The 16,998-nt window shown below is 47.4% G+C and overlaps 2 protein-coding genes across 3 annotated transcripts in view; one reads left to right on the forward strand and one right to left on the reverse strand.

Annotated features, from left to right (window-relative positions):
• Positions 1–7,885, forward strand: dcaf7 (ddb1 and cul4 associated factor 7). The gene is made up of 7 exons (XM_018726782.2): positions 1–822; positions 3,102–3,260; positions 3,345–3,456; positions 3,560–3,678; positions 5,432–5,641; positions 5,733–5,850; positions 6,432–7,885. Exons 1-7 carry the CDS (start codon positions 685–687, stop codon positions 6,602–6,604), a joined length of 1,029 nt encoding a protein of 342 aa, XP_018582298.1. The 5' UTR covers positions 1–684; the 3' UTR covers positions 6,605–7,885.
• Positions 7,886–8,678: 793 nt separating this feature from the next.
• Positions 8,679–16,998, reverse strand: part of LOC108919880 (potassium voltage-gated channel subfamily H member 6-like) — a 31,402-nt gene continuing 23,082 nt past the window's right edge. The window contains exons 10-16 of one of the 2 annotated variants that reach the window (XM_029246591.1): positions 16,371–16,623; positions 14,562–14,755; positions 13,861–13,942; positions 13,117–13,407; positions 12,848–13,028; positions 11,852–12,059; positions 8,679–10,515 (exon numbers count right to left, since the gene is read on the reverse strand). In XM_029246591.1, coding sequence (XP_029102424.1) covers positions 10,252–10,515; positions 11,852–12,059; positions 12,848–13,028; positions 13,117–13,407; positions 13,861–13,942; positions 14,562–14,755; positions 16,371–16,623 — 1,473 coding nt within the window. In that variant the 3' untranslated portion in view covers positions 8,679–10,251. The remainder of the gene's footprint in view (positions 10,516–11,851; positions 12,060–12,847; positions 13,029–13,116; positions 13,408–13,860; positions 13,943–14,561; positions 14,756–16,370; positions 16,624–16,998) is intronic. The other variant, XM_029246592.1, reaches the window with a different exon arrangement.

Genomic DNA, 16,998 nt, shown 5'->3' on the forward strand with positions numbered 1-16,998 from the left:
TTGCGTTTTTGTTGTTGCTTTACTCAAGTTTCTTTGTGCAAACCCGAACGGACATTGTTATAGCTGAAAATAGCAGACTTTTGTGTGATTAAATTCTCCTATTTGCAGTGCGCAGTCAGTGTGTTTCCCGGAACACGAGTGTTTTGCTGCGTGGAGCGAAGCGCCGCACTGTGCAGCTGCAGCAACACATTTACTGCATTGTTTTCGTTTACAAACGACGATACAGAAGGAGAATAAATAAATTTTAAAAAAAAAAGAAAAAAAAAACTTTTTTTTTTTTTTTTTTTTTGCCAGTAATTCGCTGCCCGGACTGCGCCAGCTTGTTTACCTCAGCAATTCCCGCGAACTGGCTGACGGAGTGCCTCTTAACTTAGCAAAGTTGAACCAGACGCTTCACTGACTACGGCACGGACCGAACACAACTGCATCTTTTTCTTCGTCTTTTTTTTGCTTTTTGTGTGAGATAACATCGTCGCCACTTTTTGGCTAGCGAACATTTTAAACTTAATTAATTTGCCTTGGCGCGCGGGCGGCGGGCTGCCTCGTTAGCCACCGTTAGCCTTTTGTTTCCGCGCCGCGAAGAGAGGCGGCTGTTGCTGGGGAAGTGCTTCATTGTGGAACTCGCGTTTTTGTTTTTGTCGTCGTTGTCGTTGTCGCTGCTTATACTGTGAAAGGTTTTGGGTCATGTCGCTGCACGGGAAGCGAAAGGAGATCTATAAATACGAGGCGCCGTGGACGGTGTACGCCATGAACTGGACGGTCCGGCCGGACAAGCGCTTCCGCCTCGCGCTCGGCAGCTTCGTGGAGGAGTACAACAACAAGGTGGTACAAGCAAGCAAGCAAGCAAACAAACATAACTCGTCTTCAGACTTCAGCGCTCGCTCACTCACGGTCACACTAATGACACCACGCAGCAGAACCGCCGAACCACAACGAGCTCCTTGTTCTTGTTTTCCGCCCTCGAGGCACGTGCAGTAAGGCGACACAAACAAACAAACAAACAACGCGCTAAACTGTCATTTTTGAGTCTGTATATTTATTATGTTCGCGCTCATAACGGAAGCATCACCCTGACTCCTCGAGGACTGCAAGGACAATAAAAACACGACTGATTTTTTCTTCATATTGCGAACAGTTCAGCTCATTTCTCTTTAATATTAATAATACATTTATTTATTTATCAGACACTTTCTCCAGACCAAAGCAACTTCCAATGAACTCTATGTAATGTTGTCAGCCACACACCTTATTTACCACGGTGACTTACACTGCTAGATACACTACTTACACTGGGTCACTCATCCATACATCAGTGGAACACACACACACACTCTCTCTCTCTCTCTCTCTCTCTGTCACTCACACACTATGGGTGAACCTGAACAGCATGTCTTTGGGGTGTGGGAGGAAACCAGAGCAGACACAGGGAGAACATGCAAACTCCGCACAGACTGAGCGGAGATCAAACCCACATCCTCTCGCACCACCCAGGTGCTGAGAGGCAGCAGCGCTACTTGCTGTGCCACCCATTTAGCTGTAATAATGATGTATGGATGAGTGACCCAGTGTAAGTAGTGTATCTAGCAGTGTAAGTCACTTTGGTAAATAAGGTGTGTGGGCTGATAGCATTACAGAGAGTTCATTGGTAAAAAGTGTCTGCTAAATAAATAAATGTAAATGTAATAATAACATCCTAACTACCCCTAGATTTGAAAAAGGAGGTGGCACAGAAAAAAAAACACTGCTCCTTTTTGACACACGTTCACACTGTTGGCACCATTCACAGACTTAGCGGCATGAAGGCAGTCTGAGCAAAACTACACAAACACAAAAGTCATCTTCAGTCCATATTCACACTTATAATGGCTGCATCATCCTAACAGCATGTGGAGTACAACAACAGGGTGGTAGAAACACAAGTCTCATTTCCTTTCCATGCGCACACCAATGACACTATTGGCCGTGGAGTTACAGCAATAAAGTGGCAAAATCTCACACACGTATTTTTTTTCCCTTCATATTCAGGCCAATATTCATTTCACCGTTAATGACCATGAAGTGGACAAGCTGGAGGTTCAATCAGAGAACCTCATACCAAACTTTGATTTTCTTTTTATATTCACACTAACAGTTCGATATATAATTACTCATTGCTCTTCACAGACACGGTACAACACCTTATCATTCACAGCACATCATAACTGACCGTGGAGCACAACAAGATGGCACAAACACACAAATCAATCATTTTATATTCGCCATAACAACATGTCACCCTGTCTGACCATGCTGGACACCAGTGAGGTGGTACAAAGTCACACACACACACACACTTGCTCATCTTCATATTCAATCAAACACACACCCCACACATCCCCTAAGCAACTGTTCTCTCATCACAACCTTTATTTTCCCATGACCTCATTACAGAACATAGTAATTCATGCTTCAGTCCTAATTTCTGCTGTTATGTCAGTAGTAGTTTTTTCATTAATTTGGGCTGCTCTTCCATTCGGTGAACAGTTATACGTTAACGTTCACGATGTGTGGATCTACGGCTTGTATGGAAACTCAGCCGAACAATAAGTGTTAAGTAGTTAGTATCCAGCATAAAAAATATTGATACAGATAATGTATCAATAAATCAGCAGTATTTGGCGTACATTAACTTCTAGGTATTTTTTTTTTATCTGTTTGATCCATGTTAATTTGTGTGCTCCTCATATGGTAGCATAGCAGTTATATTTTCTGGCTTGCACTAAGAGCACCCTGGTTCGCATCCCGCTCCTGCTGCAGTGCCCTTGAGCAAGGTGCTTTCCCTGAATTGCTATAGTAAAAATTGTCCACTTGTATAAATTGGTAAATCTAAGGTGTTTTGGAGAAAAGAGTAAAAGCCAGGGCTGGCAAGCAATTTTAGTGAAGAAGAGTTGCAGTTGAAACAACTGGAGTTAAAAACGTAACAGGTTAAAAATCACATTGATGTGTAGTGGTCTTGTTTTTGAGCACACAGCTGAATTTCTTCAGTTTCCTTAGTTTTTAGAGCATGACTGCGAAATGATAGCGCAAATGACCTCAGCGGTGACCCTTGCGTGTTCTTCTAGGTGCAACTAGTGGGCCTGGAGGAGGAGAGCTCGGAGTTTGTGTGCAGGAACACATTCGATCACCCGTACCCCACCACGAAGATTATGTGGATCCCCGATACCAAGGGAGTGTATCCCGACTTGCTGGCCACCAGTGGTGACTACCTGCGCATCTGGAGGGTGTGTTTGTGATGCTGCCGTCCTTTGCGATTGTTGATGGGCCTTACCCGTTTGCATTTGTTATGACCCCTCCTCTTCTCTCAGGTCAGTGACACAGAGACCCGTCTAGAGTGCCTGCTCAACAACAACAAGAACTCTGATTTCTGCGCACCCCTCACCTCCTTTGATTGGAACGAGGTGGATCCCAACCTTCTGGGTGAGACCCACTTAAAAGACACCTGTCTTGTGGGCCCTTAGTTCTTGTCCTGTGAAAGTACACAGGTTTCAGTGTTTTTACATTCCAGTTGTTCCATCTGCAGGCACTTCAAGCATTGACACCACCTGCACCATCTGGGGGCTGGAGACAGGCCAAGTGTTGGGCCGCGTTAACCTCGTGTCTGGTCATGTGAAGACCCAGCTCATTGCGCATGACAAGGAGGTGAGAGCACTGCGGTGGTCACATGGTTAGGCATGACAGAAGTGGGATTCGGTTAATTCTCGTTTGAATGAAATTAATGACAATACTTGTCTGGAATACAAATGCATTACATCCGAGTCCTTTGCTTACTAATACATTTAGGACCAGAAGTCTGCTGTGTAACTCCAGAATTGCTTTTACATCACATTCGGTAAAGGCCAAATAATACATACAGCTGTCCAGTTTTTAACAGATTGGGCTCCATTAAAAAAGGAAAATTTCAAACAAAACTACATTTATTCACTTAGCAGATGCTTTTCTCCAAAGTGACTTACAGTAGATACTATGTAGCGTTATCAGCCCACACATGTTATTCACCAAGGTGACTTACACTGCTAGATACACTACTTACACAGGGTCACTCATCCATACATCAGTTGAACACACTCTCTCTCTGTCACTCACACACTATGGGTGAACCTGAACAGCATGTCTTTGGACTGTGGGAGGAAATCAGAGCACCCGGAGGAAACCCACGCAGACACGGGGAGAACATGCAAACTCCACACAGACTGAGCGGGGATTGAACCCACCTTCTCTCACATCACCCAGGCGCTGTGAGACAGCAGCACTACTCTCTGTGCCACCGTGCCACCATATAATGGCAAATGATACAGCGTGAGACCTGATGCCAGTAGATCGCAGTGCAACACTTTTGCTACTTTTTAATAACTTAAAGCTCATTTAAAATTACTGGAAATATAACTGCCATCTCCACAACCTTGCTGTTAATCGATTCATCTGATATGCATGTTCAGTATTTGTCACCTTCACGCCACTTTCAGCTTCATTATATAATGATGTAATTTGGCTACATGATGTAATACACCTTTTGTATTGTTCTCTGAGATGGACACCACTTTGGAGAAAAGCTTCTGCTAAATGATTAAATGTAAATGTAATTATGTGCACTCTCAGTAAAAGCTTAATGAAACAAGTAAGGGTAAGGTTAAGTAAAAGTGTTGGATATAGCTATAGTAAGGTGTGTGTACTTTGTAAGATATTTTTACATTTTTATCATGTTTGAGCTACGTTAAAGTTAAAATTAAATTAGAGTGAGAGCTTTTAACCACAGTTCTTTACTGTGTTTATTATATAACTCTGTCGGGGACTCAAAATGCCCAGACACATGTATGATGTACCCCGGCCGAGAGACAGTCAAAAAGCCAAGTTGGTGCTGTATTCACGTGGCAAACGCAACGTACAATACAGTCACAGTAAATAAAAGTGCATTTGACCAACGGACGGAGAGATGCAGATACAGACGCGCGATTCTCATGGGCCGTTTTGTCCCAGAGCACTATTTTGCTACGCGCTACACAAGTAGCTGCACGTAGTTACGAATTTTCCGAATAGCGAAACGTAAGAAGGGGCCCACTGCACCCGAGTCCTGCTTGCTGCCAGCCAATGGTGGAAAGCAGAAACACAGGTAATTTTTGTTCTGCAACAGAAAGAAACTTATAAAATATAGGGACGGAAACAGTACAATGTAAAAGGAATAAATAAACCGGAAAATGTCACACGTTCAAAATGTCTTAATTTGAACGTTTGTAACAATAGGAAGTGTGAGCAGTTGGCTTGTGTGAACTGGAGGAACAATAAAATTCTCTGTAGGCTTTACGGTTTCTTTGCTTCATGGTTCAGTGTGATGGAAGTTTTCACTGAGTTTGTGTCATTGTCTGACTTGTTGGTCACTGTGTGTGTTTCTTTGCAGGTCTATGACATTGCGTTCAGCAGGGCTGGGGGGGGCCGAGACATGTTTGCGTCCGTCGGGGCGGACGGCTCAGTGCGCATGTTTGATCTGAGGCACCTTGAGCACAGCACAATTATCTACGAGGACCCCCAGCACCACCCCCTCCTGCGTCTCTGCTGGAACAAGCAGGACCCCAACTACCTGGCCACAATGGCCATGGACGGCATGGAGGTGAATCTCCGCTCCAGCCTCGCAGCTTTTGTCTCTGTACGACTCACTGGTACCTGCTGAGTGGCACCTAAAATGTATATCTGTCTCTCAGGTGGTTATCTTGGATGTGCGCGTCCCCTGCACACCCGTGGCCCGACTCAACAACCATCGCGCTTGTGTCAACGGCATCGCCTGGGCGCCACACTCATCCTGCCACATTTGCACCGCTGGTGAGGCATTGCTGGATGTCTCATATGCCTTCTCGCCCTTTCGTAGCCAAACATATTTGGCTAGAACGCAATTTAAATGTAAACGTGAACGTGCTTGAAGAAGTTGATTGCAGCATTACCTCTTGTTTGAGGAAGTCCTGCGTGTAAGATGCTGGCAGTTAGCTGCGATGTCTCAGTCTGTGTGATGGGAATGCGTACAGTCCCACAATACTTTATTTTAATCTTCAAGTACAAAAACGGTGCTTCACAGCTTAGTAACATTCAGTTAAAATAGCTTCTTAAAATGATAAAGCAGAGGGATTGTGGTCCTTTTGAAGTCGGTTACAAGTATTTGAAGATTTAATAATTTCTGCTCCAATATTAGTCTCGTTACCCTGTAACTTGGGTCTAACCTTGTCAGACTTCCCTCACATAGGATAAATAATCGCTATGCAAGTGTCTCCATGAGCGGAGTTCTTAAGTAGATTGCATGTGGTGAGAAAGTAATTAGTCCGGTTGGGTCCAGGTATTCTTTTAACATGTTCGAGCTCTTTGAGCAGTGCTTTGTCTTAATGCGAATCCCTTCCTCACCTGTACAATAGCGGATGACCACCAGGCCTTGATCTGGGACATCCAGCAGATGCCGAGAGCGATCGAGGATCCCATCCTGGCCTACACCGCCGAAGGGGAGATTAACAACGTGCAGTGGGCCTCCACACAGCCAGACTGGATCGCTATCTGCTACAACAACTGTTTGGAAATCCTCAGGGTTTAGTTGCCAAAATGGTTCATGGGAAGGTGGGAGCACCGCTGTTCGGTGGAAGTGTCGGAGGAGAACAGATGGAGCAGCTACAGAATATGCTGGGCTTTCAGTACAGCTATGGCAGGTTGTTCCTCTGTCGCACGGTATGTTCTGGAACGCACTCATTGCATTTTAATATTGGTTTTGCGCGTATTGAAATGTTTCATTATTATTGTAAATATTCATGTTTCTATTTAATATTTCTGTGTTTAAAGTGTGTATGTGTCACGTTGGGTATCTCATGTTGAGTTTGGGCCTTGAAGACCGCCTGTTCCGTTCGACGGTCTTTGCTGTTGAAGTCTGCAGTCTCTGTGAAACAATGGTGTGCAGCGTTCCTCGAGAGCCAGTCACTCCCCTAATTTTTCAAGTAATAACTATGCAGAACAGTGCTGTGCTGCTGCGGGACTCCTTACTGCTCTCTTTTGGAGGGCTGAAACATTCGCCTTGTTCGCTTCAGTATTATGGCTGCAGAAGAGTCCGCAGTGACCTTAGGAGCCGGCCCCTTTGGCAGGAACAGCGAATCTCTAGCAGTAGCAGGAGTCGTAATTTTTCCAAATCAGTCCAGTGAAATGACTTATGAAGCATAATTGGCAGCGTTGTACCTTTTCACACTGGACTGTACATATCGAAGCAGCCGGAAAGTCAGTTAAGTCAACATGTAGCCGCCACACGCACCAAGTTTGAATGTTCGACGACACATTCGGCCGAGTTGCCATACAAGCCGTAGATCCACATGTTGTCAATTTTAATCTATAATCGTTTACTTTTTCATAGGAAAGGGGTTCCTTGTACTGCCAGTGGCGATATCGTGTATTTTCATTTTAACTATGCCCTTAAGACAAATTTCTGTGGTAGAAAAATAAGTTCTCTGTTCTTTAGGAGCCAAAGTTCATATAGAAAGTGTTTGTTTAATTTTTGTAACTGAAAACCTGTTTATGACATTAATTGCGCTTATTCCCACCATGACTGTGGGAAGAAACCAGACAGTGGAAGGGTAACCAGTTGGGTGTCCGAACTGAGCAGCAACTACTGAACTTGTCCAATATGTAATGGGTCCTACACAAGAATGGGTTCAAAAGTAGTTGAGGTAGCTTGTGGTGGAGCTCCAACACATTACACATTACAACACACTTGTGTCTTTTTTCAGTGCTGAGAGTGTTTAGTGTCCATCTGGTTTTATTGTAAAACACATTGGTTTCTTTGGTTTTGGTTTCCTTGATGATCCCAGACTGTTTAACATGCTCTGTGTATCGGTGAACCCCTTGGTGTTTGTAGTGCTTTTGTTTTTTTATATATACATATATACATATATATATATATATATATATATATGTATCGTAATGCTTTTGACTATTATTGTTCTATTGCTGTGTTGCTTTAGGAATGGCTGAGAAGCCAGAGAGTATAAAATCACAGAATAATTTAGGTTAGAATATTAACGTTGCTGTATGGATTGAAATACAAATAGCACATTCTGTCAGTTGAAGTACTTCGTAATATTGACAAAACGCAGCTGTGCTCAACTCTTGAATGTTAAGGGTACTGAATGCTCACTTAGCCGTTGCAGAACATGTTGTGCGACGGTATGTAGCCGTATTTCCTACGGAGCACATCGCCAGGTGTGAGCAGAGCTGTTTGCAGGTGAACCGGATGGTGAGAGACTTCATCAGCTGACACATCATCCCAGGATGAGCTGAATGATTGACTCTGGGTGGTAAAGGATCCTTGCGGTAGGTGTTGTGCCTTCTGCCCCCATGTTGGGCCCCAGCGATCCACTTCCTCCTGAGCCCCCAGTCGCCGTTGCCACGGTCCACTCGGATCAGTCCACATCTGCATCTTTTCAGCAGCATTTCCCTGTACGGTCAGTCCTGAAATCATCTTCAAAGTGGCGTTTTAATAACTTGTCACACCTCTTCATTTACTGCACAGAATAAATCTTCTTTTCTAAGAACCTGTTTTTTAATCCCCCCCCCCATATGAATCGAAGTGAGCTGCATTCCCTCCACATTATAGGACTGAAGTTTTCTGTGTGGTAAGAGAGGTTAACAGGTAAGACTCCGTTGTCCTCAAGTCACTGAGACAAGTTTTGTTTGGTGAAGAGTGAAAAATTTGTTGTGTTTTTAGCTCCTTCGCAGCTCTGATTTGCAGCTCTTGTTCAGTATTTGTTAAGTTTATTGCAATATAGAAAACTGAAACTAAATATAATCCAAGTTAAACAGTAATCCAATCAATGAAAGAAGATACTGACAAACCTTTAACTTGGACATGTGCTCATACACAGAGCGGAAATGTTCAGATGTAAATGTAAGAGGAAGAAGCTGCATGAAAAAGCACTACATTAATGGTATTTATTGTAAACGCAGGACAGAAGCACGTGCTGCAGCAGAGTGTGTGTTTCTGATGCTCCTCTCTGTGTTTGGAATTGATGCAACACAGTATATGGAATGAGGTTTCCAGATGAATGGTGTATTATGAGTGTGAAAGAGTGAAGAAAGCCAGCATTGATTTTCAGATGTTTTTTTTTTTTTTGTATTTTTAGTCAGTTTGGCCTAAAAAAAAATTGATCGTGCTTTGAAAAATCTTGAAATACAGTAAAGGAGTAATGTAGTACATTCACTTGCCTACTGAAGTACAGGAACAGGAAAAGGGCATTAGAAAGACACTTGTGACACGGAGATGCAGGTATGACACTCCCCGGACCTCTATGTCACAGCTGTGCATGACATTCATCATCCGTGATCCCATAATGGCACCAGAGATTCTTTAATTTCATACCTGGGTGTTAACTTAGACGTATACAATGCAGCTTCCAAAGTTTTTCAGAGTTTGGAAGACGACAGTTTTACAGAAAGGCAGAACTTCTGTAGGAAGTTCCAACGTAACCTGCTGTGGGACGTGGGCTTTTCTACGCAATTCACACCTGAGACACTGCAAAGTGTTAGCAGTGATACTGAAAAGTAATAAATGTCATCTCAAGATCAATATACCCAAAACTGATCTATCACCTTGCTGGAGTCCAGTGGACAATATGGCTGATTATTCCACGGAAAAAAGACCCCAGAGTACAAATTCTTAAGTACAGTAGGAGGAACTGGGGCTGTCAGAAGGACAAACGAGTGGTGGATGTGAGATCAAAGCTGTCTGTTCACTAAGTTGAGATGGCATAGATTGAGTCTTATTACTCAAAGGAGGACTCTGTCCATCCAGCCATCCATCCTTCTGTCTGTCTGTCTGTCTGTCTGTCTGTCCACCTGTCAATCCACCCGTACCTCCCTCCCAAACCGCTTCTCCCCTACAGGGCTACACTACCTGGAGCGACCTGAACAAAGTCCCTCAATACACTCGCTCTCGATAAACCAGGGTAAAACTCAAGCTGATCTGACGTACTTCAGGATGCACGGAGAGACACTGTTGAGATGCACGAGTGGCCGGGACCCTGCTGTCTCGTCCCGTCCGACAGAAGAGGAGCTGCAGTCCGGTGGCTCGCATTCAGAGGCTGCTGTACTGGCAGAAACTGTTACAAGTGGCTCTGCAAACGGTCATCTATAAATAGGTTGTTCTGCATGCTTTTACTGTTCTTGTGTAAAGGTAGAGGAGGGACACTGCTGGGGTTCACAGCTCTAGCTTCTGGGCAGGACGGGGTCCGAGACGTGCCTCTGCATTAGAGGTGACCCAGGAGTGGGTTCCAGGCCCCCGGGGAGGGAGGGGAAGCGCACGCTTGCGCAGAGTCCAGGTGTGCCCACGGACGAGAAGGGCTCGGGGCTGCTCGGACCCGTAGCCGGGGTCCGCTCCGTCTTGGGGGACATACTTTCATCCGAGGCCACGGTAAGGAGGACGCTGCTGGACAGGGAGTCTCGGGACTTGGTGTAGAACTTGTCAGGGCTCTGCTGGGACATGAAGCAAGTCATCGGTCTCGTATGCATCTTCTTCGAAGTTTGCTTTGGATTCACGCTCAACGTTACGGTGACGTGAAGAAGTGAGACCACCCACAGAGCAGCTCGGCCACTTCGATCCGTACGCTGCCGCTGTGCATCGGACAAGTGTTCCACCGGCAACGGGTGGAAACCTGCGGACGTCCGTCCCTCTTTTCAAACGCTATCAAATGGGATTATGGAAGCCACATTCCACGGTGGGGTGGAGCTGCCCTCATGGCCTGGCGCCACAGGTATTGCAACCGCAGTGCGTTATGGGCAAATGATTTTGGGACAAACGGGATGTCTCATGGTGGAATACATTACGGTCCACGTACATCCATACTATATGGTCAAGTTGACCTGAAGAACTGATATATCTGCACAGGCATAACAAGTTCTTAGCACTTAGCAGCAGTGTTACAAATAGCTGGAAATTGACTGAAAAATTCTAGAAGGCCGGGGGGGGCGCAGTAACCACACACACACACACACACACACACACACACACACACACACGCACACGCACACACACACACACTCTTTCTGAACCGCTTGTCCCATACGGGGTCACGGGGAACCGGAGCCCACTGGAGAGCAGGACCCGGTCCAACCCGGGGCGGTAACCATTGACACTCGAATGCCAAGAGTTTTTTTTTTTTTTTTTTTCTCCCTTGCCTTCCAGTCGGGAGTTTTTTGGTTCCTTTCCTCCACGGCCGGTTTTCTTACTTACATCTTTAATAATTAAATATTTATTGTAGTAATTTAATGTATAGCCAACATTTTATTTGTAATATCTCTCTGATCCTTTATTCAGCGCTCTGTGTCAATGTGTGAAAAGTGCTCTATAAAAATAAACTGAATTGATATTGAATTGAACTGAACAGGACTGAGAAGGGGATGCGGTGGCGCAGTGGGTTTGGCCGGGTTCCGCTCTCTGGCGGCTCTGGGGTTCGAATCCCACTTGGGGTGCCTTGCGACAGACCGGCGTCCCGTCCTGGGTGTGTCCCCTCCCCTTCCAGCCCTACGCTCTGTGTTGCCGGGTTAGGCTCGGGCTCACCGTGATTCCCCCCCCCCCCTCGGGACAAGCAGTTTCGCTCAATGTGTGCATGAACCGGACTGAACTGAGCAGAACTGAATTTAACAGAATTGATTTTGTTCAACTGAACCGAATTAAATTGAATGGGGGAGGGGGGTGCGCGGTGGCGCAGCGAGTCTGGCCAGGGATAGCTTCGGATGCCCTGCGGCATCCTGTCCAGGGTGTGTGCCCCCCCCCCCCCCCCATTTCGGGGGAGGTGGGCGTGGGTACCTGCTTGCGTGACGTCCGCGGGTCCAGCGACGCGGGGGCGGCCGTGACCGTGCGGTGCGACGGCAGCGTCCCGGTGCCGTAGAGGCCGTTCCGAAGGGGAGGGCGGGGGCCGGGCAGCACCGTGCTGTACGCCGGTGGCACCGGTTCCATCTGCCTCTGGAGCAGCTGAAGGATCATGCTGATGTCGGCCATTATTCGCATCTCCAGCCTGCAAGTGGACGCAGAGAGGAGGGGACGACGGTGTCACTGTCTTCCCCGAAGCTCTCAGATTCCTGCTGGTTTAATAATAACAGCTTCTAACTCCTGTTCCATTTTACCGTAAATGGTCAGTTAGGAATATTCATATACCGTATAGGTGAAAGAGCACTGCACGTCCTTTGTGCTGTACACCCTTCCCATACTGCACACACGCTCCTGAGACATCCACTCATCTGCACCTGCATAATTTGGACCCCAAGGTTGCAGGTTCGAATCCCATCTCCTGCTGTAGTACCCTTGAGCAAGATGCTCACCCTAAATTGCTCTCGTAAAATCACGGGTCAATAATTATGTCAACAGTGTGAGCTGCTTTGGAAAAACGTGTCACGTAAACGAATGAACTTGTGTTAAATCTATTGCGCAAATTGTATTTTCGCTCTGGAGAAAAGTGTCTGCTAAATTAATAAATGTACATGTAAATGTAACGTTTCCACGGAACCCGGAAAATTTGCACAGCACTCGGCTGGCGGAACATCCACAACGCACCCCCTTCGGTCGCATTAATCTGCGGCGCTTTATGAAAACTCATAACGGGGATGAAAAAGTGACGACGTCGCATTCGTCTGACACTTTGCTCCAAACTGGGTAACTTTACTGGAGCAGTTTAGGGTAAGTACCGTGCTCACGGGTACTGGAGCTGGGATTCAGACCTACAGCCTATGGCGCCAAAGGCAGCAGCTCTAACCCCTGCGCTACCTCACTCTATAACGTGCCCAGAGTTCCCCCCTCCCAACCCACCTGTTGAGCTGGGACTGCAGCAGCTCCAGCCGAGACTCCAGCTCCCCGGGCCCCTCCTCTGGGCTCAGGGGCCCACGGCAGGCGCGGTGCACCAAGGAGAAGCGACGCGCGGCCTCCGGGAAAGTGCCGGAAGGACGTTCTGGCCACAACTGGTACAGCTCCGGCACGTCCGCGCCGGGACCTGTAGCGATCAGGGAACGCTGTAGGGGGCGCTGCTGTTGTCTCGGACTCAGAGGAAAGCAAACGTTTGGAGTCTCTCGGCTGGGTACCTCTGAAGGGGTTGCCGCGGTTACGGTGGCCACCCAGGCCGGCGGCGGCGGTGGCGCTGCCGCTAGGGGGCAGCAGGGCGACCGCCTCGCGCGGGCAGCGGCGACCTTCGTTTCTTCGGGGGTACGGCTCCGCCCCGCTTCGCCCCGGGGGCTTCGTTTCATCCTCGCTGGATGATGAGCAGGAACTACTGCTGCAGGTGAGCTCCTCCCAGCGAGGACACAGCGCCCCCCGGTGGCCGCCCGAAGCGGGGCAAGACGGGTCGGGGTGCGAATCGTCGCGGTCCGTTCCATCTACAAACCAGGGCCAGACTCAATTACTACAGTCAGCGGGAATTCTGTAGAAGCAAAATTTTCAAAAATAATTGTCAGTAATTTGCATATTACAGCGATTTCATTGCACTCAACTACAGACTTCCATCAGAAGGTTTTCCGAATTTATATTGAAAATCCACTTATATTAGATTCGTTTCAGCAGAAGTCATAAAGTACAACTCTGTGTCACCTCATTCTGTACTGTTTACAGCTGCTGCCTTTGGACCCAAAAGGTTGCAGGTTCAAATCCCCACCTTCAGTTATAGTACCCTTGAGCAAGGTACTTACCATAAATTGCTCCAGTAAAATTACCCAGCTGTATAAATGGGTAAATCAGTGTAAGTGGCTTAATGTTGTAAGTTTCTTTGGCGAAAAGTGTCAGCTGAATGGATTAACGCGCGTGCGCGAGTGCAGAGGAACGCCCCAACTTACCGGGTCGATTGCGGTGCCGTAAAGAGGTTCTCCGGCATCTGCAGTCCGAGTTTTCGCTGAATGACTCGTTAACTCCGTCTACCTGATACACACAGGTCATTTGTGGGACAGCTACACAAAGGCACGCGTGTTACCACGGTACACACAAACACGCTGAGATGCTCCCCGGTGACCGAAGAGCGTGTTTCTGAACATTCAGGGCCCCCCCCCCAGGGAATAAATACTTTTCATGCATTTTGAACAGTAAAACATTTTAAAAAACAACAAGATACAGACAATATATAGTAAATAAATGAATGACTACTGAATAAATAACAAAATGGTTGAAACAAAGATCTTCTGTACTTCGGAATAAATAAAAAATAAATTGTTTTTGAATAAGAAAAATTGTAGAAAGTTCTGCTGGAACCACATATTGGATCGAGCAGGAAATTTTAATGCCGGGCAGCTGGTAGTGTAGTGACGAGAGCTGCTGCCTCTGGACCCACAAGGTTGCAGGTTTGAAACCCACCTCCAGCTGTAGTACCCTTGAGCAAGGCACTTATCCTAAAGTTGCTCCAGTAAAATTACCAAGCTGTATAAATGGGGAAATAATTACAAGCTGCTTTGGAGAAAAAGCATTAGATAAATGACTAAATGAAAATGACTGCGTTTATGTGCGATTCTGCATGAATTTCCTGCCTCCAGGTGGTGATGCTCACATCTCTCAGGTTAAGTGTGAGCTCCAGGTTGCTCCAGAAGCTGCTGGAAAATCCTGGATACATGTCCAGCACCTCCAGCAGGGCATCCCTCTGGATCTTGTGGAGGTCACAGTAGGTCAGCGCGCGAACATCCGCGTTGGACTTGCCGGGTCGTCCGTACAGATTGATGGGCTCCCCGAAGATGTCATTCTTCCCTGCGGGGGGGTGAGGAAGAGGACCGATGGTCAATATACAAAAAGAATAAGAGCGATGATTTGAAGAAGCGAAACGAAAAGAACAAATCCCAGAACGATGCGGTTTGGGCAGCACGGGGCGTAGTGGTTAGAGAAGCAACCTCGCATTCAAAGGACCCAGGTTTGAATCCCACCTCTTGCTCTAAGCCTTGAATGAGATACTCATCCCAAATCCATACAGTAAAATTACCAAGTTGCTTTGAGGAAAAGTGTCGGCTATAAATGGATAACTGTAAATACGCTGCTGTGTTCCAACAAGCTGTGAAGCTCACAACTGGTCTCAGGGAAGCGGAGAGTGCAATGTGAAAATGGACTGTTTCCATCGTGCCAAAGGCTGGACTGCATCTCCGAGGACCTCGGTCAAGTTCTCCTCCGCACGCGGCCACCAAGGTGAGAGCGAACGCAGCGGCGCCGCGGCTCCTGCGGCGGCCTCCAGGGGGCGGTACGGCGCTTCCACGGGGGATCGCTGTGTCCTCAGCTGATGGTCTTGTTAAAGCCCTGACGGCGCTCACACCTCACGTCTCCCAAGGGCTTCAAGTGGCAGGAAATAAATAAGTAAAAGTTTTAAGTCTCTAAACTTGATCTGGATCACGTGTTTGAACTCCCGGGGCAGCAGGTAGCGTAGAGGTTAGCGCTGCCAGCCGTGGCTCCGAAGGTCCCAGGTTCGAATTTCGCCGCCTGTGGTCGTGCCCTTGAGCAAGGTACTTTACCCTAAAAAAATTTCTCCAGCAAAAATGACAGCGCTATAGAAATGGGTAAATCGTGGAAAACCACTCTGGAGAACAGCATCAGCGAAATGAATAAATACAAATGTATTCCCTGAAAGAGACTGCAAAGACTGTCCAAGCGCTCGGTGGTTTCATCATCTACGAGTTCTGCTACAAGGAACACGAGCGGAGGGTCAGACCAAAAGAGCCATAATGTTAATTAAACCACAGCATCGTATGGCTCAGATATTTTCATTACACAAACTTGTACAGTATTATCACATAACACACATTTACACTGATTTATCAGACACTTTTCTCCAAAGCGACTTACAATGGATACTATGTAGTGTTATCAGCCCGCACACCTTATTTACCGCGGTGACTTACACTGCTAGATACACTAGTTACACTGGGTCACTCAACCATACATCACTGGAACACACACTCTCTCTGTCACTCACACGCTATGGGTGAACCTGAACAGCATGTCTTTGGAGTGTGGGAGGAAACCAGAGCACTCAGAGGAGAACATGCAAACTCCACACGGACCGAACGGGGATTGAACCCACGTCCTCTGCCACCACCCAGGTGCTGCGAGACGGCAGGGCTACTCACTGTGTCGCCGTGCCGACCCCTTTACTTAGTAAAATGCTTTTTAAGTGGAATCTTACTGGGAAAAACAGATGCTACCCTTATCTGTGTCCAGAAACTTCCGTGATGTGTACGATGGCAAACCAAGAGCTACGTCCAGTCCATACTGATGACTCTCGCAGCCTGTGGTACCGCAGGGGAAGTTCCGTCGCGGCTTCACGGACCAAACGGGCGGAGCGCGAGCGCAACCGGTGCGAGGAAGAGGAAGAGCTCACCCAGGATGGCCACCACCGCGTCGCCGCGCAGGATCTCGATGGAGCCGCGGGAGACGAAGTAAAGCGCGCCGATGACGTCGCCGTGGTGCAGCAGGGTGTCGCCGGGCGGCGTGTGCGTCGTCTTGAAGCGAACGGCGAGCGCCCGCAGGCAGCCCTTGGGGGCCCCCCGGAAGGCCTTGCAGTGCTGCAGCAGGCTGCGGTTCAGGTGCAGGCAGATGTCGGCCTGCAGGCACTCGGGGAAGCCCTTCAGCACCTGCGGCGACACGGAAACGGCTCGGCACCTTCAGGAGGAACGGCCGTGGGCGCATCTGCATCCGGAGCACGGGAGGAAGGAGGCGCACAGCTGAGCCGCTCGCCGGAAACGGTGGCACCGCGTTCGGGGCACGACACTTACGTTTACTGCGGAGATTTACCGCCAACGGGCTTGTGTGGCACCGCTTACCGCGGTGAACTTAGTTCAGACGTGCGTGTCGATATTTATTACGAACATGAGGATAATGGAAAAAAAGACAGGGATACGCTGGCCGCCGCTTTCTGACAAATCGGTCTACAGTTTGAAGTTCTTAGGACGAGGCGATTAGTAAATGTGTATCAAAACTGAATATTGGATTATTCCAGAAATAAGTCG

This window comes from Scleropages formosus, chromosome 20, assembly GCF_900964775.1.
Source record: "Scleropages formosus chromosome 20, fSclFor1.1, whole genome shotgun sequence".
NCBI classification, from domain to species: domain Eukaryota; kingdom Metazoa; phylum Chordata; class Actinopteri; order Osteoglossiformes; family Osteoglossidae; genus Scleropages; species Scleropages formosus.